The sequence below is a fragment of the Panthera onca genome, chromosome B2, assembly GCF_046562875.1.
Source record: "Panthera onca isolate mPanOnc1 chromosome B2, mPanOnc1 haplotype 2, whole genome shotgun sequence".
Taxonomy (NCBI): domain Eukaryota; kingdom Metazoa; phylum Chordata; class Mammalia; order Carnivora; family Felidae; genus Panthera; species Panthera onca.
Window position 1 is genome coordinate 66,099,746 of NC_138343.1, and position 27,248 is coordinate 66,126,993.

At 38.6% G+C, this 27,248-nt stretch overlaps 1 protein-coding gene across 5 annotated transcripts; it reads left to right on the forward strand.

Annotated features, from left to right (window-relative positions):
* Positions 1-3,909: 3,909 nt before the first annotated feature.
* MTO1 (mitochondrial tRNA translation optimization 1) lies at positions 3,910-25,657 on the forward strand. 5 transcript variants are annotated; one of them, XM_078447092.2, is made up of 12 exons: positions 3,914-4,393; positions 7,562-7,761; positions 7,842-7,959; positions 9,829-10,118; positions 12,120-12,232; positions 12,320-12,510; positions 12,747-12,877; positions 13,821-14,025; positions 14,105-14,276; positions 19,193-19,311; positions 22,886-23,017; positions 24,808-24,932. In XM_078447092.2, exons 1-12 carry the CDS (start codon positions 3,946-3,948, stop codon positions 24,819-24,821), a joined length of 2,133 nt encoding a protein of 710 aa, XP_078303218.1. In that variant the 5' UTR covers positions 3,914-3,945; the 3' UTR covers positions 24,822-24,932. The 5 variants fall into 5 exon arrangements, with proteins under 5 accessions (XP_078303219.1, XP_078303218.1, XP_078303220.1 ...); XM_078447091.2 differs by having other exon boundaries at positions 3,918-4,393; positions 22,857-23,017; positions 24,808-25,657; XM_078447093.2 differs by lacking the exons at positions 22,886-23,017; positions 24,808-24,932 and adding an exon at positions 20,513-21,474 and having other exon boundaries at positions 3,910-4,393.
* Positions 25,658-27,248: the final 1,591 nt, after the last annotated feature.

The following is a 27,248-nucleotide window of genomic DNA, read 5'->3' on the forward strand; positions in this document are numbered from 1 at the left end:
ACAGGAACCCCCTGGGTTTAGAGTGCTTTGATTGATTTTTTTAAAAACCATCCTAACTATTTTTAGGTGTACAATGCAGTGACATTAAACACATTAACATTGTTGTGCAATCATCACCACCATCCATTTCCCCAACTCTTCATCTTATAAAATTGAAACTCTTCCCATTAAACAATAACTCCTGATTCCTGCCCTCTCCCTAGCCATGCAACCACCCTTCTACTTTCTGTCTCTATGAATCTGGCTCCTTTAGGTAACTCATGTAAGTGGAATGATACAGTATTTGTCATTTTGTGACTGGCTTATTTCAGTTAAGACAATGTCCTCAAGGGTTTATCCATATTATCTATACTGTAGCATTTGTCAGCTTTACTTTGAAACAATTTTTTAATGTTTATTTATTTTTGAAAGAGAGTGCAGGAGGGGGAGAAGCAGAGAGAGAGAGAGACAGAGAATCTGAAGCAGGCTCCATGCTGTCAGGCTATCAGTGCAAAGCCCGACATGGGGCTTGAACTCAGGAGGGGTGAGTTCATGACCTGAGCCAAAGTCAGACGCTCAACTGACTGAGCCACTGAGGCTCCCCTAGCCTTCCTTTTTAAGACTGGATATTTCTACTGTAAGTATATACCACATTTTGTTTATCCATTCATCTGTCAATGGACAAAAATGCCTTGATGACTCTGTGAAAAGGTTTTCCTGAAATCAGTATTTTGATAGATCCTCTTTGATACAAAGACATTTTTTGCTTTTGTTTATGTTTTTTTGCTCTAGGGCAATGAGACCTAGTTTGAATTGTGACGTGAGAAATGTGTTTTTTTTCTTTTATAAAATGGAAGGAGGACTATTGTGTAGTCAGGCTTGTTCTCAAGCAGACCAATTTCAGGGAAAAGTAAAATGGTAGTTGAAATATGGAAATCCATTTCCTTAAAACTGCAAGTGCACTTGGGCAGTCTTCCAGGATGCCCAGGGGTATACTGACCTCATTCTGAAGACCTCTGCTCTATGATTCTATTTTTCTCCTCCAGGGGCTCCAGCTGCTTATCATGGAATCCTGTAAATGACTCTACAGTTAGGTTAATGCTGTCCTCCAGCTATTTCCAAATCTTCGAAAGTCCACTCATGTTTGCTTAACCAAAAATGTGTAAGCAACAATCCACCAGGCCAGAATCACATATCTTTGCTACTGACCTGTCACAGGAGAAAGTTTTGATCCTTGCTTAACCTTGCTACAGCAGTGTCTGGATCATAGAGGGAATGACTTTTTAGTTGGGTCTTGATATGGATCTTGGACATTATCTCATAGGAAAAGCCAAGAGATTTGAACTCACGGTTGGTGAGTTCAAGTTCCACACTGGTCTATGTGCAGTGTGGAGCCTGCTTGGGATTCTCTCTCTGCCCCTCCTGCACTTGCTCTCTCTCTCTCTCTCTTTCTCTCTCTCTCAAAAAAATAAACTTAAATTTAAAAAGAAAAAAAAAAACAAAAACAGTGCAAGAGGGATCAGGAATGAGGAATGGTACAATACCAAGATACTGGGAGAGTGACATTTGAGCAAAGATTTCAAGGAGGGGATACCCAGAAGAATGTTCCAGGCAGAAGAAAAAGTTAATGCAAAGCACCTAAGGGGAGACTATGCCTAGTTGTTCAAACAACAGCAAGTGTGGCAAGAACTGGTGAAGCTTAAGATGTTGTGTCAGTTATCAACTTATTGCTTTTCAGACAAGGGCTTAATATACCCTTCGAGATATGCTATCCGATAAGTGACAGAATTCCTTTCAGCATTTCTCTTTTCAAGTGTCCACTATGTTAACCTTTCTCAGGAGAGGTTGCAGGAGGACACTGTAAGACACTTTCCAACATAGTGGAGGAGTGGAAGGGGGTTGCAAAGAAAGGACAGACTAGTGAGTGTGAGAACATCTGGTAGAGCCTACCCCAGCCATAGACCCAGAAAGTGATCCCTCTAGGACCTTGCAACCTTGGCCTGGCCATAACCTGTCTACAAGTTACTGGACAGGGGAACCAAGATCCCTGCCTGGCCTGCATAAGTTGCCTGTGGTCCAGAAGGTCACACACCAAGAAGTTGATCCTTCCTCAAGCCTTGTGTGCAGTCAGCCTGTGGCCAGGAGGTCCACATAGTGCTGTTGCTCCCTCTGCAAGCCCCCTGTGTTATGTAGCCCGTATTCTCTGAAGGCCTTCTGCAATTGAGGTCTGAACCCCTTTTGAATTTATTCTTACTTGGGTACTCTCCCTCAGCCCTAGAGTACTGTATAGAGTTTCCTTATATCTTATATTCTTTTATTTTGCTCTTTTTTTTAAAGAGTTTGTATGTATGTATGTATGTATGTATGTATGTATGTATTTATTTATTTACTCACAACTCCAAGATCAAAAGTTGCATACTCTACCAACTGAGCCAGTCAGGCATCCCAGTATAGTCAATTTTTCTTATGTTAAATACCTACTGTGTGATTTTTGTCTCCTGATTGGACCCCAGAGTGCTACAGAGTTAGTATTGGGGATGGGCTCAGGAGATAGAGCCCTAAAGTTGGGGTTTAGGGATTGGTTTGGTTGTGCCCTTAGGCTTGAGCACAGTGCTCAAGGAGGAGGAACCAGAAAAATATACTGAGAAGGAGTAGCCAGAAAAATAGGAGGAAAATCAGAATAGCTTAATGTCTTAGAAGACAAAAAAAAATGTGTCAAGATATGACTATGAAGGACACACATACAATATCCATCTTCTTGCCTATTTACACTTAAAACTTCATTAAAATCCAGTCCTGGCTACAGTATTAATGAAATACTCTTACACTGTTAATGCACCTGACCAAAAGCTTTCAGAAGGCTAATTTAGCCATCATCAATAATTTAAACATTGAGGAATCCTTTTACCCAGTATCTTCATTATAGAAAGAGTCCCATAAAATTAAAGAGATGTATGTACAATGATATTCATAACATTAAAAATTATAAACAGTCCGGGGCACCTAGGTGGTGGCTTAGTCGGTTAAATGTCTAACTCTTGGTTTTGGCTCTGGCATGATCTCACAACTTGTGAGTTTGAGCCCCACATCAGGCTCTGTACTGACAGCACAGAGTCTGCTTGGGATTCTCTGTCTCCCTGTCTCTCTGCCCTTCCCCCACTCTCTCTCTCTGTCTCTCTCAACAATAAATAAACCGTAAAAAATTTTTAAAAATTATCAACAATCCGAATGCCCAGTAATTGGAGTTAATTACATAAATTATGGTTAAAATGTGATAGATTTATATATCCATGGCATGGAGTCCAGAATACATTGAGAGTTAAAGAACCCATAACTGCCGTCAGCTCTTCTAATCCCCACCTCTGTGATCATTGTCAGCATTTTGTTGCCAATGCCTCCTAGCTTTTTAAAATACAAATACTAATGCTACTATTATTTTGCACATATAATACTATGATTATATTATTTTTCAGTTTGCTTCTTTTTTTAACAAAGTTTAATTCTGTAAGGTTTAAATTGTGTATAACGAATGCTATTGTTAACGTAGTAAGACAACAAAATTATGTATTCGATATATTTTAATAACTAGAACAATAAAACTGCCACATGGGTTGTTTCACTAACCAGTTTAAGATTTCCTTTCTAAGGAAGGCTTTAAAAATGTGTTTCCAAAAGGCTGGCCATTTAACCTTCAACCATTCCATTCCCCTATTAGCCATCATGAATCTTTCATCCACAAATATATTTTAACTGCTTTCGAATCTACTCTTATTCAGAGACTACTCTATAATATCAAACAGAAGTCCAGGTGATAGTATATCAGAAAATTCAAAGAATCTGATAAGGCAAACTGATCAAAATCACTGTAGGTGACCACCTGGCGATTAGAGCTGCCACTCTCCAGAAAACACAAAAACGACCACGTAGGAACCACCAATTCACAGCCATTGGTGATCAAAAGCCTGCATGGACCACGACACCGGGCTCACACTGGTCGTGCCACCTGCACTGTTAACCCGGTCTCGCTTCGCCTTTAAAGTCCCGCCAAAGCCCCAATCAGCGCAGACGCTGAACGTGGACTGCGACGCTCTGACATCAGAACAAAGATGGCTGCGTCCTGCAGACTTTCCCTCGTACCCTAAATTTTTGCGCCTAGCTCGGGTCAGGTTTAGAGTCACACTCGGCCTTTCTCCAGCCATGTTTTCTCTCCGAAATTGCGGTCTCTGGGTCGCGGCCTCCCTCACCAAAAAGCGCCTTACGTTGGCCCGGTTCAGCGGTGACAGCGCGGCGCCCTTGGCTACGAAGTTTGACGTGATAGTCATCGGCGGAGGACATGCCGGGACCGAGGCAGCCGCCGCTGCTGCTCGTTGCGGCTCCCGGACCCTGCTACTCACCCACCGCGTGGACACGATCGGTGAGGAGCGCTGGTAGAGTGGAGGTTGGCCCAGGACGCAAGCTTCCAATATGCCCCTTCACCCTTTCCCGGATGGGCAGACTGTTCCCTCTCTCAGAGCTAGCGACAATCCTAGTATCTGTGGTTTTATCCTGATTTGAGTTTCCCAGAACCCTGGACTGGGCTGTTCTTTGGACCACGGATTGCGCTGCTGCTCACCGAAGTAGTTAGTTGGTGGAGGTGGAGTTGGGGGCCGTGCCTTGGGAAAGGGGGGAAATTTGAGAATACAAGCTGATAGCTTCTTATTTCCTTGTTGCCATTTACCTTTTGCTAGCTTGTGGCTTTGGGAAAAGAGTGAATTAACATTTATTAGGAATTACTTATTAAACGACAGTTGTGTTTTTCCCGAGATTTTCTGAAGCCCTTTTGAAGAAGGATGATCCTTTTTATTGCATTCTATATCTCTGCTAGGGGTTGGTCCTCTAATTTTGTGCTCAGGAACTAGCAGTGTTTTTTTCACACTTAAGAGGCAATGGGTGGACAGCTATAATTTAAAGCAAGACCTCTCTCTAGCACCATAATAGATGCTAGCTAAAACATCATTCTGTAAATTATGCATGCCTATTTTTACCTCCTGCATTTTGCTTAAGAGTGAACAGTACTTGAAATATTAATTGTGTTTTGCAAAAATTGTGAATAAATCACATATTTGTATACTGAAGTACTTTTTAAAAATTACCATTCAGCTGCTAAGTGGGGAGAAACATACACTGTTAACAGTGATTCTTTTAGAGAGGGTTGATAAGATTACCCAAAAGATTATACTTTGCTTATGATATATTTCAGTGTTGTTTACATTTAAAAAAAATAAAGACTGGATACTGCCTTTCAATAATAATTCAAAACTCTAATGAAAAGTATTATTGAACTAAGATGACCATGAAATATGAGTAATGTAGTTCTGTGAGGGATAAAGGGATTCTTATCCAAACCCATATTCATATTATTTCACCAATACAATACAATCCGTTTTCTTTTTAAATAAATACATTTCAGAGATAATAATTCTTATAGATGAGCTTAGTGGATCACAAATCTGTCTTTAAATCAAAATCTCATTTTTAAGGTAATTTAATATAGTAGAGCATCTTAAATATTTCTACTTGGCCTCAGAAAGATAGCTTTGACTTAGAAGGTTCAACTGATGTAAGAATGCAGAGTACAAGAATTGTCGTGATGTGATTTAGTCATATCTGCCAATAATGAAGTTAGAGGCAGAAAGTCTTTTATTTTCTACTAACCTGGAAATAATACTTTTTGGAAAACTATTTTTGCATTTCACAACGGAAAAGTCTTGTGCTCTTGTGCGCCTGTTTATTCTTTTTTTTTTTTTTTTAATCTTTATTTTTGAAAGTGAGAGAGAGTTCGAGTGGGAGAGAAACAGAGAGAGAGGGAGACAGAATCTGAAGCAAGCTTCAGGCTCTGAGCTGTCAGCACAGAGCCCGATGCGGGTTTGACCTCATGACCTGTGAGATCATGACCTGAGCTGAAGTTGGACGCTTAACCAACTGAGCCACCCAGGCACCCCTCATTTATTTATTTTAAAGTGGTTTTTTTTGAGAGCGATAGAGAGGGAGACAGAGGATCTGAAACGGGCTTTTTGCTGACAGCAATGAGCCCCATGTAGGGCTCAAAGTCACTAACGGTGAGATTATCACCTGAGCCAAAGTCAGACGCTTAACCAACTGAACCACCCAGGCACCCCTTTTTTTATTGTAGAGAGAGAGTGTGAGCTGGGGAGAGGGGCACAGGGAGAGAGAGAGAGAGAGAGAGAGAGAGAATTTCAAGCAGACTCCACACTCAGTGTGGAGCCCAACACGGGGCTTGATCCCACGTCCCTGGGATCGTGACCTGAGCCAAAATCAAGAGTGAGACGCTCAACCAGCTGAGTCACTCAGGCACCCTCCGCTACTCCTGTATCTCTTTAAAGAGGAAAATAAATCCCATTTCTAGAGACTTCATCCCCAATAGTTCATCCCTCGTGACTTATTTCCCACTCTTAACCCAAACACTGGCAAGTAGAAACAGGATTACTTAGATCATTAAAGATTTATTCCTACTGAGTTTAGGTCACACTCCCTGAGTACAAAGCCTCATAGCAGAGTGTTTACCTAAATAAAATTGTGAATCGAAGGGGGGAAATAATCTACTGTAGCTATCATCTCTTTTTTACAGGAGGGAACTGAGGTAGAGAAAATTAGATAACTTGCCAAAATGACAGAGCGTATAGTGTTTATTTATTTTTGAGAGAGAGAGATAACAGACTGTGAGAGCGAGAGAGGCAGAGACAGAGGGAGACAGAATCCAAAAATTGGCACAGAGCCCAATGCTGGGCTCAAACTCACAGACTGCAAGATCATGACCTGGGCCGAAGTTGGACACTTAACCAACTGAGCCACTCAGGCGCCCCCAAAATGACAGAGCTTATAAGTGGTAGATCTAGGAACTGAGCCAGATCCCTTTCACTCATTCCTGACCCATACTCCTAATCACAGCTCCATTCAGCCTGCTTATGGAGACTATAAAAACTTGTAGACGGCTTGGTGGTGGCTTCAATAGACCTACAGATGTTGAGATCACTTCCCTACTCCTCCACCTCCCCTAAAAACCTTTGAGGAAACCTCATGAGTTTAGACTTGCAAATCAGACTAGGGGAATTTAAGGGGAAGGATTAAAGTATGGTTTCTACTTTCAGGAAGCTCATATAATTTAATCATTTCTGCAAAATAAGCAAAAAGGAAACAGCAGATGGCATTTATGGAAGACATAATTCATTATAACAGGGAATTAGTGCCAAGGGACTTCTTAAAAGTATGCTGGATTTGGGAAGGTTTCATGAAGTGAGGATTTCAAAACCACATTTTAAAGGAAAAGGCAACCTAATGAACTAGTAAAAATGTGTCAAGGAAAATATTTAAAAGAAACTATAGTCAATGGTTTGTCTTCCAGGATGCCCTGAATAACTCTTGCATCCCATTGGGATTTTCTAAGTTCCTTTCTAGTGTTTGTTTCAGGGTTGTTGGTTTTTTTTTTAATCTATCAGATGATTCTAGTCACTTGTACAGACGTTTCTCTATTAAACTCACTATGTACACATGTTCATATATTTATTTTGTCTGTTCTCTTTAGGTCAGATGTCCTGTAATCCTTCCTTTGGTGGCATTGGCAAAGGGCACTTAATGAGGGAAGTTGATGCCTTGGATGGGCTTTGTTCTAGAATCTGTGACCAGTCTGGTGTACATTACAAAGTATTAAACCGGCGTAAGGGACCAGCTGTTTGGGGTTTGAGAGCTCAAATTGATAGGAAACTCTATAAGCAGAACATGCAGGTGAGAATGGGGCATCAAAACAGGAGAGACTGTAGTGATTATTTAACTGTTATGCTTCAACTTGCATTCTCTTTTGACAGAAAGAAATCCTAAATACACCGCTGCTTACTGTTCAGGAGGGAGCTGTAGAAGATCTTATTCTTACAGAACCAGAGCCTGAGTACACTGGGAAATGCCGTGTCAGTGGCGTGGTTTTAGGTTTGTACTGGTGATAGATGATAATAACAGTGTCAAACTCCATGTGAAAAAACAAGTTTAGAGCAGAGCATGGAGATGTTTTGCTTATTCTAGGAAATTATTATATTTTCCTAGAGGAAAACTGTATAAAAAATTATATTCCTCCTTTCATCTTGACCTTCATGAAGCTTAGTCAAATTCCGGGCTCATTTATACCATCTTAGTAAGACTTTATAGCCTACATACATGTGTTTTTCTCCTGGTCCTTCTGTTGTAATTTTTATTTTTCCTAGTTCTTTTTTTTTTTCTTTTTAAAGATTTTATTTTTAAGTAATCTCTACATCCAACGTGGGGCTCGAACTCACAACCTGAAGATCAAGAGCCACACGTTTATCAACTGAGTCAGCCAAGTGCCTCTATTTTTCCTACTTCTTGCTTTAAGTTTTTTTAATTTGTATTTTACAATGTTACTATACTTATGTTTTTTATTTAAAGGAGTTACAAATTTCTTAAAATATTTTTTAATGTTTATTTATTTTTGAGAGGGAGAGAGATAGTGTGAACAGGGGAGGGGCAGAGAGGAAGGAAGACACAGAATCTGAAGCAGGCTCCAGGCTCTGAGCTGTCAGCACAGAGCCCAATATGGGGCTCGAACCCACAGACCACAAGATCATGACCTAAGCCAAAGTCAGACACTTAACCAGCTGAGCCACCCAGGTGCCCCAGAAGTTATAAATTAATTTTTCATTAAGATAATACATGCACATAATTTTTACAAAAATCAAATTGAATTTAAAAGTTTGTATGGAAAAACAATTATCTCTATAATTATCTCCCTTTACAGATTAACTACTGCAGTTTTGTTTCTATGTATTTACATATTTCTAAATAGTATTCTTATATTTGTACTCCCTAAATTATCAGTATTAGATGTTATCTATTAACCTTTTTTATAGCAGTTCTCTTTAATCCCCTATTTTCCTTCCCTCAATCCTTCTAATTAGTTATGCCATAAATTTTGGTTGATAGTATGTTTATATTGTTATGATTTTTTAAATATTCATTGTAGAGCTAAGTAGTGTATTATGTTTGTTTCCTTTCATATACCTCTTTGCTTTGCTTTGGATTAATATTTGCTTTATTTTTTATTTGCTTATTTTAATTGTGTACTTGTTCAGCTTTTTCATTAGGAAAAAACTGTCATTTCTCAATCGTCAAGTAATCTATCAATTCTGTTTTTTCTTTGATTCTTCCCTCCCAGAGACATCAACTTCCCCAGCTCCCTACAACCCATCTGCTATAATCAGGGCAATTGCTCTCTGGGCCTTCTGCACAAATGTCATTTTGAGCCTTCTTTTTACTACTTTGCTGTGTTACATCATCCCATGTTCCTTGGGACTTCAGTCCCATGAGTGGGGGAGGGGCAGAGAGAGGTGAAAGAGCCCCAAGCAGGCTCCACACCATCAGCTGGAAACCCTATGTGGGGTTCAAACCCACAAACTGCAAGATTGTACCCTGAGCCAAAACCAAGAGTTGGACACTCAACTAACTGATCCACCCAGGAGTCCCTGTAGTTCTTTTTTTTTATGTTTGTTTATTTTGAGAGAGAGACAGCATGCACATGCTCGCACGAGTGTGTGCATGAGTGTGTGCATGAGTGGGGGAGGAGCAGAGAGGGAGGACTCTGGGCTCAGCATTGAGCCCCTTGAGGGTCTCAATCCCCAAGATCCCATGCCATGAGATCATGCATGGCCTGAGTGGAAATCAAGAGTCTGACACTTAACCTATGAGCCACCCAGGAGCCCCTCCCTGTAATTCTAATTTAAAATAGTCACGTTCCAATTTGATCCTTGATAACAGGCACACTTTTTACTCTTTCTTAACCTTTAGCGGATGGAAGCACAGTACATGCAGAGAGTGTGGTTCTGACTACTGGGACGTTCTTGAGAGGCGTGATTGTAATTGGATTAGAAATGCATCCAGCAGGACGTTTAGGGGATCAGCCTTCCATAGGGTTGGCTCACACTCTGGAGAAGTTGGGGTTTGTGGTGGGAAGACTGAAGACTGGGACTCCACCCCGAATTGCCAAAGAGTCCATTAATTTCAGCATTCTAAACAAGCAGACACCAGATAATCCATCCATACCATTCAGTTTTATCAGTGAGACAGTGTGGATTAAGGTAAGATAATTTAAGAAAATCTAACTTTACAGCTGACAGTGGCCATTCACAGCAGGATATAGCCCTTCCTTCCTTCTTCCCTTTCTTCCACCTTCCCTCCTCCCTCCCTCCCTTCCTCACTTCCCTTCCCTTCCTTCCTTTCTTTCTTCCCTCTTCCCTCTGTCCCTCCCTTCCTCCCTCCCTTCCTTCCTTCCTTCCATCCCTCCCTCCTTCTTTCTCTCTTCTTCCCTTCCTTCTTTCTACTCTTCGCAATTCACTTTATATCACTATTACTTGGGGTGCAAAATAATGATCTTTAAAAGGATTAGCTAATTTGGCTAACTGGGTGTTTCCCAATAAGTTGTTAAGTTTCATCTCTTCAATAATTTTGCCTATTTAAAATTTTTTGAAACACTTTCAGACCTATGTAAAAATTGCAAGACCATTAAAACAAACTCCTGTAAACCACTGAAATTCACCCATTGTTAATATTTTACCATATTTATCTTTCTATATACAGAAATATATAGATACATATATTTAATCTATAAAACAGTAATATACACATTTATTCTTTTTTTAAATTTGAGAGAGAGAGAGAGTGCATGTGCGTACGTGCAGGGACGGGCAGAGAGAGGAAGAGAGAGAGAGAAATCCCAAGTAAGCATTCTGCTCTCTGTGCAGAGCCTGATGCAGGCCTCAAACTCACAAACCATGAGATCATGACCTGAGCCAAAACCAAGAGTCAAATGCTTAACTGACTAAGCCACCCAGGTACCTTACACACGTTTATTCTTATTCTTTTTTTTCCCCAAAACATTTGAGGGTAAGTTGCAGAGATCATGACTCTTTACTTCTAAATACTTCAGTATGTATTTCAACTAAGCACAATTACATGCTCTTATATAACCTCATTGTAGTAATGAAATTTGGGGAATTTAACCTTGATACATTGCTGTTATCTAATGTAAAGTTCATAGTCAGATTTTGCTGATTATCCCAATATTCTTCTTTATAGCAACCCTTTTTTTCCAATCCAGGATCACGTATTACATTTAATTGTCATTTCTCTTTATCTGGAACAGTTCCTCAGTTTTTCATGATACTGGTATTTTTGAAGAGTACAGGATACTTTTTGCCTATCTTTGGAATTAAAAAAACATTGTGTATTTAGAATTGAGGACTAATAATTGATGGTCCTAGTTTCTGGTAAGTGTTTTATTAATAAGTGGCTCCAAATATTCCACTGTCTTGAGCAAGTCACTTACATTTTTGCTTTGGTAAAATGTAAATTGTGATGCAACTTTCTTAGTATAAATATATATATATATATATATATATATATATATATATATACACACACACTTAATCTGTTTATTATAAATTTTCAAGTTTATAGAAAGTAAAAAAAACAGTATAATTTCTGTGTCCATCAGTCAGCTTCAACAAGTAACATTTTCTGGCATTCTTGTTTCATCTTTCTTTAACACTTTTCCTCTTACTAGGTTTTAAAGCTTTGGTCCCAGATATCACTTATAAATACTTTGGTATATGTTTTTAACAGATGAGAACTTTGTAAAAACCAACCACAATACCATTATCATACCTATCAAACAAGGACCAAATAAGGACCATACACTGAGTTGGATGATATGCCTTATAACAGTTTCCCCCAGTTTTTTTTTTTTTTTTTTTCTTCACATTTATATGTGGAAGAAACTGAGCCATCTGTTCTCTAGAATTTCCCACATTCTGGATTTCTCTGATTTCATCCTTCTGGTACCTTAAATAGGTTCTTCTGTCTTCTATATTTCCTGTAAACTGGTAGATTTGGAGGCTTGTTTAAATTTAGGTTCACCTTTTGGGGTTTTTTTGGCAAGAATATTCCCTAAGTAGTGCTCAGCATTATGCATAGGTTTAATGTTTGTAAAATTAAGTGCATATCATGTGTGTAATTTATTTAAGGAAAAGATAAACTCGTAAAGAAGCAAAACAGTGTTTTAAGTACTTCCTATATTTTAGCCAGAAGATCAGCTGCCATGTTACTTGACTCACACCAACCCTAAAGTGGATGAGATTGTCCTTGAGAACCTTCACCTTAATAGTCACATTAAGGAAACTACAAGAGGACCCCGGTAAGGACAGAACATTACTTTAAGGAGTGACATCAACCTTCTTTTGTTTGCTTCATTAAATTTTTGAATTTCATTGTCTTGTTCTAGATACTGTCCATCCATTGAATCAAAGGTTTTGCGTTTTCCAAACCGTCTTCATCAGGTTTGGTTGGAACCTGAAGGAATGGATTCTGACCTCATCTACCCCCAAGGGTTATCTGTGACGCTACCAGCTGAATTACAGGAGAAAATGATCACATGCATCAAAGGCTTGGAGAAAGCTAAAATGATTCAGCCAGGTAAAGAGAATCACAGCTGCCCTTCAGTATCAACTCAGCATCACATTAGTAGATACTGAAGAGGTCTTAGCTATAGTCATGGTTGCTTAGAGCCTCAGAAGACAAAGCCCAACACTTATGCATTTAAAATATATTCTTTGTTTTTCAAGAGCATTTAGTGATCATCTTTGCATCTCTACTTTGAGGCAAATCCAGCTCTGTTTTTACTTACTTTATATCATTTATTCTTTGGTCAGGTTATGGTGTTCAGTATGATTATTTAGACCCCCGTCAGATCACTCCTTCTCTTGAGACTCATTTGGTGCAACGGCTCTTCTTTGCTGGCCAGATAAATGGCACTACTGGTTATGAGGAAGCTGCAGCTCAAGTAAGACATTGTTCAAATATTGTTATAAACACAAAAGGACTATTTAACTGGTGTTTCTCCTTTAAACGTCTGTTATGATAACTATATAGATCTTATACAACTCATACATTGTAGTTGAAGACTTATTTCTGTTTCAGGGTATACAGGGATGGCTACTATTTTGAAAACACTTGTGGGTTTTGTTTTTTGTTTTTGTTTAATTTTTTATTTGAGTACGGTTGACACAAATGTTACATTAGTTCAAATGTACAACTGAATGGTTTGATAGGTTTATACGTTATGCTGTGTTCACCACAAATGTAGCTACCAGCTGTCCCATTACATAGCTGTTACAATATCATTGACTGTATTCCTTATGCTGTGCCAAAAACTTTTGGTTTTAATTCTCATTTTGAGCTCCTAGGTCTGATACCATATTTGATTAGATTTTTTCTGACTTTGTTTTTAAAGGTTTTATTTTTGACTAATCTCTACAACCTGGGGCTTGAACTTACATCCCTGAGATCAAGAGTCTCACGCTGTACTGACACGCACGCTGCAACCGCCCCTGAAATTTTTTTATAAACAAAATTTAGTTCTTCTTACATAACATTATTGAAAATTAACATATTCCTTTTAAGTGAGAAGTTATGTTATTTTTACTTGTAAGTGGGAAAAGGCTAGAAGAGCTTTATGGGTGGATTTAAAACAATATATTAGCCCACCTGAGGCTTATCAGGAATGTTAAGTATTTTTGAAAACAATGAAATATAGCATTCTAAAGTGGTACATTACCTGTATTCTGGTTTTGAATAAGGATCACATTTTCTTTCTCTATTCTATCGCTTCAGGGCAGTGCTTGCTTTCTTACTATCCCGTGCTGTTTTTTCCAGATAGTGTTCTGAATAGCGTAGCTCGTTGTTCAGTTCATAATGGCCTTTTAAACATTTCAGTCCTCTTGTAGGGTGTGATAGCTGGAATCAATGCAAGTCTTCGGGTCAAACGCAAGCCTCCTTTTGTCGTTAGCCGAACAGAAGGCTACATAGGAGTCTTGATTGATGACCTCACCACACTGGGTACCAACGAACCATACCGCATGTTCACGAGCCGAGCAGAGTTCCGTTTGTCACTGCGCCCTGATAACGCCGACAGCAGGCTCACGTTCCGAGGTATCTCTTCACTGAGTCCTGCAACCATATTTACTCTTCTGTAAAACCTCTCTCATTATATTCTTTCCCCTTCTTTTAGGGTATAAGGAAGTTGGCTGTGTGTCCCAACAACGATATGAAAGAGCTTCTTGGATGAAGTCTTCTTTGGAAGAAGGCATTTCTGTGCTAAAATCCATTGAGTTTTCAAGTTCTAAATGGAAAAAGTTAATTCCAGAGGCTTCTATAAGTATTGGTAAAAGTCTGCCTCTCAGGTATGCACTTTTAATACAGACTTTTCTTACTTTTAACAGAAAAGTGAGATTGTTTCAGAGAAACATTACCTGTGGATTCCCTATTTTAAATGAACATTTTAATGAACATGGCTTCTCAGAATCATTTAGATGTAACTTATCTCTTTATTCAGTATTAAAAATATGTATGATTCTAAACTATTTTTTTCATTTTTAATATAATATTTCTAATCGTTCCCATTGAGTTCTGGCTTTCCTAAGATTTAGAGGGTACACACCAAGAAATATAGTTAATCTGCATTCTTCTATAAGTATGGAACAATTAGAAACCTCTGATTAAGCAGAGTATTTTATTATTATTTTTTTTAATTTTATTTTTTATTTTTTTTAATTTACATCCAAATTAGTTAGCATATAGTGCAACAATGATTTCAGGAGTAGATTCCTTAGTGCCCCTTACCCATTTAGCCCATCCCCCCTCCCACAACCCCTCCAGGAACCCTCAGTTTATTCTCCATATTTATGAGTCTCTTCTGTTTTGTCCCCCTCCCTGTTTTTATATTATTTTTGTTTCCCTTCCTTTATGTTCATCTGTTTTGTCTCTTAAAGTCCTCATATGAGTGAAGTCATACGATTTTTGTCTTTCTCTGACTAATTTCACTTAGCATAATACCCTCCAGTTCCATCCACATAGTTGCAAATGGCAAGATTTCATTCTTTTTGATTGCCGAGTGATACTCTATTGTATATATATACCACATATTCTTTATCCATTCATCCATCGATGGACATTTGGGCTCTTTCCACTACTTTGGCTATTGTTGATAGTGCTGTTATAAACATGGGGGTGCATGTGTCCCTTCGAAACAGCACACCTGTATCCCATGGATAAATGCCTAGTAGTACAATTGCTGGGTTGTAGGGTAGTTCTATTTTTAGTTTTTTGAGGAACCTCCATACTGTTTTCCAGGGTGACTGCACCAGCTTGCATTCCAAGTGGAGTATTTTAAATTCTGTAGACTCACTTGAACAATCCCATGCTACATTTTAGGGGGATTTTTTTGTCCTTTCATCATTTTGGTTATATGGACTCTGAGTCTAAAGGACATTAATATAGAGCTTTTGCTTCATAGATACATTTCTAACGACCTTACACAGATTTTTCCATTAAAAAAAATGTATGCTAGGGCACCTGGGTGGCTGAGTTGGTTAGGTGTCCAACTTCTGCTCAGGTCATGATCTCACAGTCTGTGGGTTCGAGCCCCACATTGGACTCTATGCTGACAGCTCAGAGCCTGGAGCCTGTTTCAGATCCTGTGTCTCCCTCTCTCTCTGCCCTTCTCCTGCTCGCGCTGTCTCTCTCTCAAAAATAAACATTAAAAAAAACTTTTTTTAGTAAAAAAAAAAAAAATGTATGCTAATTCAGGTGGGGAGGTTCCCAGAAGGCAGAAATGTAAAATCATTGTAGCTCAGAAGCAAATATGGTGGCATTATCTTGCAGTTATGAGTCCAATATACTTTTCCTTTTTTTTTTTTTTTTTTTTAAGTTTGTTTTCCTTGTGAGGGATTTTGTGAACTTAAAGGTATACCTATTTTAATGCTGCTTTTTATTATCTCTAATCTTCTAGTGCTCTCACGTTGATTAACAGCCTGGCATAACGTGTCCGTGTTTGGCTTTCATCTCATCATGGTGTCTTATCATTTATAACTTCTGTTCCCCGGTTTTCATTTTCACAGGAATTTCCCAGAGCACTGGTGGATAATAGAGGATATTAAGCAGATTTTTAATTATAGTGATGATAAGTATTAAAGAACCTGCATAGTAGTCACCCAAACTAGGGAATCTTAGTCACAGGAACGACAGCCTGATTGACAAATGAAGATGGTGGATAGATTTATTTACCAGCTAAGTGGCACTAGGAGATGGCAGTTGTATAAACATCGTTTATAATCCACTTGGTATTTCAGGTGTTTGTTTAAATTTAGGAAGGTTCACATTATTTTAGATTTTGTGCAACAAATATATAACATCATGCTTTTTTTTGACAAATGTTGCACTATTTCAAACTTATATAATTAGAATTTGCATTAAACGTGACCAATGTGTATTGAGGTAACATTGCAAGCAGAGTGTTTCTAACACAGTCTAAAATGCTAATCGATGAATAAAAATATGAATGAAAAGGCTATCAATTTTACATCTTCACCAAACTAATCCCAAGAGTAGCCATTTTATTAAGGTGATTAAAAAAACAATAATTTAGCCAAATGCTTTTCTTTTTAATTCAGGTTATCTTTCCCTTCAGGAGAAACTAGGGTCTCAGTCCCCACATTTGCTTTTTGTTTTAATTTTTTTTAATGTTTATTTATTTTTGAGAGACAGAGACAGAGTGTCAGTGGAGGAGGGGCAGAGACAGAGGGAGACACAGAATCTGAGCTGTCAGCACAGAGTCTGACATGGGGCTCGGACCACAAACTTTGAGATCATGACCTGAGCCAAAGTCGGACTCGTAACCAACTGAGCTACCCAGGCGTCCCCTGCCCCCCCACCATTTGATTTCAGCAGAATATTTAGTCTAGCATTCAGCCTCCCTAAATGAACTCAGTTTATCAATGCCTAGATATATAAAGCTAGAGAGATAGAAAATTGGTCAAAATACACTTATTGCACTTACTGTGTACATGCTAGGCTCTGTGCTAAACACAAGTTGAACCAGACTTTGAAGAGATACACAAATAACTACACACACATTTCCTGCCAGGATTATAGGGAAATACACTGATGTGTCAGAGTGTCTCTTACATTCTGTTGAGGTGTGATAACTTGTCCTTTCTGTGTCAGAGCTCTGAACTCTTGAGGCTTACGTTTGATTCAAAGCAGGTCTTAAAGGTTGGACCTGAGAACAGCTCCAAGGCTTGTAAATAAATTATTTTTTGAAAAAAATATTAAGTTGGACAGTCAAGGGCTATTCTTTGAGATCACCATCCTGCTAGATTCCAAGATAATGCTTTTTTTGGTTAGTCATTAGGTGTGTTCCAGTATGTTCTGTAGTTTAAAAGACAATTCAGCTGTTTTCCTTTGGGAGCTTAGGGTTTTATGGTTTCATGGTAGCTTATGAGATGAGGCCTCTGTAATTAATTGACCTAATTTGTCTCTGGGAGCACAGCAGAGCTGCCCAGAATTTCTGGACATTCCTAGAGCAGGCCATCTGAGGAAGAAATGAGTCAAGCATCCATCCGCAAAGGGTGATAATGCATGACTGTGGCAATAGAATAAACAGTAAAGAAGGTTGGCTGGGAGGCCTCGGAAGACTTGGGACCCTTGGATGGACAGATCTGACTTTTTGTTGACTTGATAATTTAATTGGTTTGAGATGGACAGAATTTATCAAAGATGCAATCTATTGGAGGGAAGATCAAAATTAGTAAATAGAAGCAAAATGAATTAAGACAGTAAATGTAGGGAAATTGTACAGATCGGTGAATCTGGTGAGAACCAAACAAAATGAGAAGTAAACTGCAGAAAATTTTGCAGTCTTGGGAGCACAGGAATGAGGTCAGCCTAGGGCAGTGTCATAGTTCAACCAAGCAGAACTAAGGTCTTGGCAACAATGGAACTCATTATGTACTGCTTTTAATTGCCCTGGCAATAACCGTTTAAATGAATTATAACCAAAAAGCCATGTAAATGAAGTCAGTAATAATTAACAGAGCAACAATTGGTCTAGTTCACACCATGTTAAGGGAGGGCAAGGAGATGGGGGTGGGTGATACCAAGAAGGAATCTGAGATCAGTATAAAAGGGATTAAATTGGCCTAAGGAACACCAGAACTTCTGGAGATGAAACATACCTGAAGTTTCTCTCTCTAGTTGGATCTTAATAAGTGTCGATGAATGAAGTTATTGCAAATCTCACCTGAAATACCTGTCAGCATTTATCCTTAGGCATGTTCTCTTGGTGAGCTGTGAAAGATGCCTGGGAACTTTAGTAGTCATCTCTGTTAGCTGCATATATCGCTCTCCTCTCCCCTTGCTTTGGCCCAGGAGGACTTAGTCTATCCAGGGCTCATAGTGAAAGTAGAACTGAGAATTAGCTGCCTAAAGTTCCTAATCGGTAGAAATTGAAATGGAGATTATACAAAATTAGAATATACCCAACTGGAATACCCTAAGAATACTTAGGAACCCTTATTTATTAGAAAAGCCCTTGACCATCATTTTGTCATCAGTTTATTTGGAGAGACTAAAACATACACACAGGGCCTTTTGTTCTTACTTGGAGAGTTCTGCAAAAGCAAGAAAGAGGTCTTCAGCTGATTTCGGGCATGCAAGATGATGACTCACAGGACACAAATTCTTAGAGAATTCAGTCAAATCCTTGCTATCAGAGGATATTTTGTCTTTACAAGAAAGGGAGGACAAATGGATGATAGGATTGCAATCTTTACCAACAACTTATTTCTCATGATAAAGAAGAGAACTGGGGAGAATGCACACTAGTCTTACTGAGGTCCTACTGTGTTGCAGATGTCACTGCATTTGGTGACTGTACTTGGAAAGAATTAGGAGTATCTCTTTTTTACTATTAAATTTTTTTTAATGTTTATTTTTGAGAGACAGAGACAGAACATGAGCAGGGGAGGGGCAGATAAAGAGGGAGACACAGAATTGAAAGTGGGCTTCAGGCTCTGAGCTGTCAGCACAGAGCCTGATGTGGGGCTCAAACCCACAAGCTGTGAGATGACCTGAGCCAAAGTCAACGCTTACCCATTAAGCCACCAAGGCACCCCAGAGTATCTTTTGAAAATAGTATTAATTCAGAGATTTGGCATTATTTCCAAGGGATCTTGTTCTTAATCTGGCTTACATGATATGGACCCCTATTTTTTTGGGGGGGGGGGACTCCTATCTTAATGAAACTTTTGTGTATTTGCAGAGCTCTAGATGTTCTGAAGTATGAGGAAGTTGACATGAAGTTATTAGCCACAGCTGTTCCAGCGCCCTTGAAGAAGTACATTACATGTAGAGAACTAGCTGAAAGACTGAAAATAGAAGGTAGAAAATAATTTTTTACTTAACATGCCTATGTGTTCTCTTTTCCATTTGTGCAATTTATGGAAATCAGCTCCATTAAGAAAAAGCTCTAAGAGGAGGCATTGTTACCATAGAACCAGCATAGTCTTAGGCTCTCTGCTAGTCAAAGTGGCGTTCCCAGCCTAGCAACATTGCAACACAGGGGAGCTTGTTAGGAATACAGAATCTCACACTCTACCTAGGACCTAATTGAGTAAACACATTTGCATTTTTTTTTAAGTTTATTTATTTTGAGAGAGAGACAAAGAGTGAGCAGGGGAGGGGCAGAGAGAGGGAAAGAGAGAATCCTAAGCAGGGATTCTCTGGGCTCAAACTCATGACCATGAGATCTTGACGTGAGGTGATACCAAGAGTCAGACGCTTAACTGACTGAGCCACCGAGGCGCCCAGCACATCTGCATTTTAACAGTATCCCTAGGTAGTTTGTGAGTACATTTCAAGTGTCCCTTAAACTTCCTTTTTACATTTTTCCCCTCTGATATTCTAATAATGAGAAAAATAATAGTGTCTTTGGCTTTGATAATATACTGGAATACTCTACCATTAACAAATACTTATTTTGTATCAGGCAAAGAAATCAGAGCCTGCCCCTGTACATTATGACACATATCGTGCTCTCATACTGACCATCAAAGCTACAGATAACTGGGGCGCCTGGGTGGCGCAGTCGGTTAAGCGTCTGACTTCAGCCAGGTCACGATCTCACGGTCCGTGAGTTCGAGCCCCGCGTCAGGCTCTGGGCTGATGGCTCAGAGCCTGGAGCCTGTTTCCGATTCTGTGTCTCCCTCTCTCTCTGTCCCTCCCCCGTTCATGCTCTGTCTCTCTCTGTCCCAAAAATAAATAAACGTTGAAAAAAAAAAAAAAAAAAAAAAGCTACAGATAACTTGGTAGTTGCACTGTATTTTTTTAAGTTTTACATTATGAAAAATTTCAAACATAAAAATACTGAGAACATCAGCTTCTGCGTTTTGATAGATGTTTTTCCCTGGGGTGGAAAATTATGTGGAGAAAAAGGCAGGGAAGTGAAAGAGGGAGAAGGGTAGGAAAAGGTGGATAATGACGTACTGTTCAAATAGGAAAGCACTTTAAATTCTTTGGGGACCAGCCAAGGTGGTAAGAATGCTGCATTCCTTGTATCGATGGCATTTTCTTTTAGTTCCAGAGAGATCTACCACTTTGCTATGTTTTGGCTGTGCATATAGGATGACCCAGGTGCTACCTACCATCCCACCATGCAAGTTAACCAAAGTCTGGCAACAATGGGAAACTCACCAAAACTGCAAATGACAAGACACTAGTAGTACACTGATGTGTGAAAATAATGAACTTTTATTTCAACTTCATGATTTCTCTATGAAGTAAAAATTACTTAATTGAACATTCAGGATGTTATCACCTGGGGACAGGTGATTAAATTCTGTATTTTAAACTTGGTTTGCAACTTTGTTCCATAAATCATCAGGTTTGAGTTAGAATAATCCAGAATAATTATCGTTAACTTGTTCATAGAAAACCCTGACTTCAGTCATGAAGTAGCTACTGTTTTGCCTTGTTTTTTAAAGACTCTGGCACATATAAAGACTCTATATCCATGGCTCAATAGAAACATTAGGTTAAAATATAAGATATATCAGTGGTTCTCAAATCACTACATGGACCCTCTGTACCAGATAGCAAGTTTCGTAATGGCAGAAATCAGTTTCAGATTCTTCTTTGTATTCTTTCTCATGTTTTATTATATATAGATTTGAAAGTTTAAGTAAATATACCTTTAACATATACATTCCCTCACTTATATCCCATGATCCTCTGTAAGGTCTATTTATGAGTAATATATTTGTATGACAGTTTTTTGTGCTAACTTGTCATATTACGATGTTGTATTAAGCCCTTTACATGTAGTATTTTGTTTGGTATTTAGAATTGTCCTGTGGGGGCGCCTGGGTGGCTCAGTGGGTTAAGCATCCACCTTTGGCTCAGGTCCATGATCTCATAGCTTGTGGTTGCAAGCCCATGTCGGGCTCTGTGCTGACAGCTCAGAGCCTGGAGCCTGCTTCGGATTCTGTGTCTCCCTCTCTCTCTGCACCTCCCCCCACTCATGCTCGCTCTCTCTCTCTCTCTCTCTCTCTCTCAAAAATAAATGTTAAAAAAAAGAAAGAAAGAAAAAGAATTGTCCTGTGAAGGATAGGTATTAGCATTATTGTCTTAATTTTACAAATAAGTGGTAACCTGCCTAAGATCACACAGTTGGTGAGTGGCAAAGCATCTGGGTCAGCCCTTACAATTTGTGGATAAAGAAGCTAAGGCCCAGAAGGATAATGATGTACCCATAGTCAGGTTCATTGATAGAGCCAGGCTCATAGCTGAGATTTTTCTGACTGCTAATCAAGTGATAGAAGCAGATATTATCAAAACATCTTAGGGAAAGCCGGCTTTCTTACAGGATAGAATGACCACCTCAATTTAGATTTTGAAACAGGTTTTGAGTTTATTTTTCTTAGAACAGAATGCTTCACAAAATAATTGCTAAATTATCCAACGTCATTTCTTAATAAAAACCTTAAATTGTTTTACATGTAAAAAACCCCACTTTTAAAAATTACAGCTTGATATGGACATAATTCTGAAAACCATTTTCTTAGGGAAACAGGTTGTCTTTAGGGCTCAAAATTCAAAGCCATAGTCCATTGAGGGTTTGCACTGAGAGGGAAAATTTGCAGAGTGGAAAAGCAATATCTTCTATTTTTAATTTTCCAGATTTTGCTTTTAATGTTTAAATAATCTCTATACCCAACATGGGGCTTGAACTCACAACCCTGAGATCAAGAGTCACATGCTCAGGACACCTGGGTGGCTCAGTTAAGCATCTGACTCTTGATTTTGGCTCAGGTCATGATTTCAAGGTTGTGAGATTGAGCCCTGTGTTGGACTCTGGTGCTGGATGTGGAGCCTGCTTAAGATTCTCCCAGTCTCTCTTTCTCTCTCTAAAAAAATAGAGTCACATGTTCTACTGACTGAGATACATAGGTGCCCCTTAATTTTCCAAATTTTTGAGATGAAAGGGCATGCAATAAACTACCAGACAGAATGTTGTAGTTGCTATGCAAGATACTCCCTCTGATTTATCCTCAATTTCCTCATCTGGAAAAGAGTACGCTTACCCCACTTACCTTGTGGTGTTGGAAAAAGTGTTGAATGAGAGATTCAGAAGTTTTTTTGTAAATTGTAAAAAGCTATAAAAACACAGTTGTTGGGGCACCTTGGTGGCTCAGTCAGTTGAGCGTCCGACTTCAGCTCAGGTCATGATCTCACGGTTCATGAGTTCAAGCCCCAAGTCGGGCTCTGCTGACAGCTCAGAGCCTGGAGCCTGCTTTGGATTCTGTGTCTTCCTCTCTCTCCACCCTTTCCCCACTCATACACTCTCTCTCAAAAATAAATAAACATTAAAAACCTAAGTTGTTAATAGGAGTATCATAAATCATAACATAATTAATTCTGTTTACCAGCCATTTATGAATCAGTGTTGTTCCATCAGCAACAACAAATAAAGGAAGTTCAGCAAGAAGAAGCTCTCCAACTGCCAAAAGACTTAGATTATTTGACTCTCAGAGATGTGTCTTTGTCTTACGAAGTTCGAGAGAAGCTACATTTCAGTCGCCCAGAGACGGTAAGAAACCAGGCAGTGGATAGGATAAAGAACTAGTGCTTTAATTTTTTTTAAACCTGGATTTACAGTGATCACATAATTAATACACATAATTAATACTTTATTTCATCATTAAAAAATCTAACCTCTTAGGACATTTCTTTGTATGACAGATGTTGGTATGTTTTTGAGAGATGAAAAAACAGTCTAAATAAATAACTAGAAGAATTAGGTTGATTAAAATTATTCTCTAGTCCCAAACATGTGCTAACCCATAACTCATGACATAAAAGAAACCACATTAGGTTAAAATATAATACATGTGAGTGGTTTTCAAATCACCGCTCAGAATCCTCCCTAGGAGATCCATAGTGTTGGCTTACTAGGAGGTTAGAGGGGAGCCAAAGAGGTCCCTCACCCCATGCTTCAGCCTAAGTGTGTGTGTGCGCGCGCGCGTGTGTGTGTGTGTGTAAACATCTGTGAACAAATTAAAAACTTTATTGTATACTATACAGTATTAGACTTCTAATGACAAATATTTAGGAGGTGCCTGGGTGGCTCAGTCTGTTAAGTGTCTGACTCTTGATTTTGGCGCAGGTCATGATCTCACAGTTGGTGAGTTTGAGCCCCACGTCAGGGTCTACACTGACAGTGCTATATTTATTGATTCTGAGATGCACATTTAACATTTCTGAAACTGAGTTGTATCTTAAAAATGGATGGTGTATCATAGTTTAATAGGCGGTGGCTCTTTTTAGTGGTGATTCATAAAGTAAAAGGCATTTAAGAAAAATATGACCTGTAAAACAATTTTAAAAAGAAATATTTTTAAAGGGAGGAGTGATTCCATCAATATAAACATGGTATTCTTAGCAATAGTCATCATGGAAACCAAGCAAATAGGCCTTAAATTTTATAACTCTGTATATCCTATTCATCTTGGGTTTTTATGGGTAGTCATAGGCTGCACTGCCCAATATGATAGCCACTAGCTAAATGTGACCATTTACATTAATTAAAATGAAATAAAACTCAGAATTCAACTCTTTAGTCATACTAACCATGTTTCAGGTGCTCAGTAGCCACATATGGCTAGTGGCTACCGTATTGGACAGTACATTGTTACAGTGCAAATGTTATGGAAAATTTCCACGATCACAGAAAGTTCAATTGGACAGAACAGGTCATTGGAGTTCACATCCCTTATCCACAATTCTAGGATACAAAAAGCTCTGACAAGTGTTTGTCATAGACAAACCTGGTATCAAACTTGACCTGAACTGACATGAGATTATTTAGTCTTTATACCACTTCGAGTGAATATTCATACATTTCACTATAAAAATATACCACAGAAATATTAATGAGATTATAGGGTGCTGTCCAACACATGGCTGAGGAGGTTACATTAGTTTAATGAAAATAAAATGTAGGTAGTCTAACCATCTATTAGTCATGTGCTCTTAGACAAGTCACTTGAACTTCTCTGAGCCTCATTTTCCCTAATTTGTAAAATGAAGGTATTAATAATAATCACATTCCCTTTACCTACTTTATAGTTATTTTGAAGATACATTAAGATAATAGTTTTTAAAATATTTTATAAACTATAATATACAGATTGTTATTAGGAGCAAAACAAATTTGATTTTGACATAGCTCACTTATGTTTATCTTATGGTTTTATTATTTTTTTTCTTCCAAGTTTTTATTTAAATTTAAGTTAGTTAACATACAGTGTAGTAGTAGTTTCAGGAGTAGAATTTAGTGATTCAGCACTTACATATATCTCTTATGGTTTTAATTCTTAGATTGGGGCTGCTAGTCGTATACCTGGAGTGACACCTGCTGCCATCATCAATCTGCTCCGATTTGTGAAGACCACTCAGCAGAGACAGGCGGCTATGGATGAATTGCCCAACACTGACCAATACTTATGCGAGACAGACAAACTGGAAGAAAGACACTTATAGCTTTGTATTCATAGAAGACTTTTAAATAGTACAAGCAGAGAGAGGAGATAAGTACTGTATTTTGGTTTCAGCACCTGTTAAAATAACCTTAGGTTATTATGGATTTATCATTAATTTATGAAGAGGGCAAAGATTATAATAACTGTGCTTCTTTATCTGAGAAAGTTATAAAGTCTTCATTTATACTCTTCATCTTAGGTGCTCTAATACAGTGAGCATATTAATGTAACGGGAGTATTCATCAAACAGAGATCATAGTGGATCCACAACTAAACCAGAAAAAAAAACTTCAGCTTGCAGATTTGCTTACTCATAAAGACTTTGTCCATTAAATGTTACCAAAGTAAAAGTCTTATGTTTCAACCTGTTTTGAAAGTTAGTAGTCTTTTGCTTGGATAAAGAGGCGATTTCAAAGCCCTCAAATTCTTAGGGCTTCAAATTTGAAACTATACAAAATCATCTAGAATTAGCCAGTTGATTTCCAACATTTAAAAATGTAGTATGTAGGGCGAAAGTTGACTTCTAAGATTCCTACACTTCTCCAGGAAATCCTCACCAGTAATTATCTTTGAACATCAATGAATATCTTGTAAAATAGATCAGAAATGATCATAGTTTCCTTTGATCCACAATATGGAAAAGTTTTTGGCAACCTGGTTAAAGGGAAAATAAAGGTAGTTACTTCATATCATACAGTATTTTCTTATGAAACTGTTATGGCACGATTTCTTAACACTGAAGACATAATCCATAGTAACTCGTGACTAGTGTTTCCCTGTTTTTAAGTCAGAATTGACAGAAAAACTGGAATGGTGCTGGCACTCTTCTTCCTCTTCAGTACTTCAATTCTGTGTTGTAATAGGGTTTAGGGTGGGAGGACCACCTGGGCCCTTTGGCTGGCTGACTCAGACACCTCGACCCTTCTAGGTAGACTAAGAAGATGAATGCAGACGAGTGGGCCAGAGAGCCTTGCTTGTCCCTGGAAATGCTAACTCACATCTCTGGTATCAATCAAGAGAGAAGCTCCCATGTCAGCTTCAGGTCAAAGAAGATACTTAAGACAGTATCAAGGGCCCTGAAGTCACTCTGGCTACAGATCTATTTAGTTTTTTTGTGGGGTTTTGTGTGTGTGTGTGTGTGTGTGTGTGTGTGTGTTTTAATTAATTTATTTATGTATTTTTATTTTTATTTTTTAAATTTACATCCAAGTTAGCATATAATGCAACAGTGATTTCAGGAGTAGATTCCGTAATGCCCCTTACCCATTTAGCCCATCCCCGCCTCCCACAACCTCTCCAGTAACCCTGTTTGTTCTCCATATTTAAGAGTCTCATGTTTTGTCCCTCTCCCTGTTTTTATATTATTTTTGCTTCCCTTCCCTTGTGTTCATTTGTTCTGTCTTAAAGTCCTCATATGAGTGAAGTCATATATTTGTCTTTCTCTAATTTCACTTCCATCCATGTAGTTGCAAATGGCAAGATTTCAGTCTTTTTGATTGCCGAGCAATACTCCATTGTATATATATACCACATCCTCTTTATCCATTCGTCCATCGATGGACATTTGGGCTCTTTCCATACTTTGGCTATTGGCAATAGTGCTGCTATAAACATTGGGGTGCATGTACCTCTTCGAAACAGCATACCTACATCCCTCAGATGAATACTTAGTAGTGCAGTTGCTGGGTCGTAGGGTAGTTCTATTTTTAACCTTTTGAGGAACCTCCACACTGTTTTCCAGAGGGGCTGCACCAGTTTGCATTCACACCAGCAGTGCAAAAGAGATCCTCTTTCTCCACATCCTCACCAACATTTGTTGTTGCCTGAGTTAACAGATCTATTTGTTAAGCCTGAGTGTGAGGCAGCCAAATACTTTGTTGCTATGATGCTATATAGCTGCTCAGATATAGCTCAGTTTTCATGTATTTGTTTCATCTAATTTTATTTTTAATTTTTTTTACATGTATTTATTTATTTTTGAGAGACAGAGACAGCACAAGCAGGGTTTGGGCAGAGAGAGGAGACACAGAATCTGAAGCAGGCTCCAGGCTCTGAGCAGTCAGCACAGAGACCGACGTGGGGCTCGAACTCACAAACCGCGAGATATGACCCAAGCCGAAATTGGACGCTCAACCGACTGAGCCACCCTGGCGCCCCTGTTTCATCTAATTTTAGTTTTTCCATTAAAGTAGTCAATATCAGTAGCAAGTGAAAAGTATTTGTAATGCTGATCATTTAGCAATGATGAATTCTTTTTGATATTTGATTTAGTAATTTCAA

Bases quoted from the DNA above. Each gene is read 5' to 3' on its own strand.
- MTO1 (XM_078447091.2), top strand. From the start codon at position 3,946: ATGGACCACGACACCGGGCTCACACTGGTCGTGCCACCTGCACTGTTA. The intron at 14,026-14,104 runs GTATCTCTTCAC...CCCTTCTTTTAG, and splicing joins CAGCAGGCTCACGTTCCGAG to GGTATAAGGAAGTTGGCTGT. The intron at 14,277-19,192 runs GTATGCACTTTT...GTGTATTTGCAG, and splicing joins GGTAAAAGTCTGCCTCTCAG to AGCTCTAGATGTTCTGAAGT.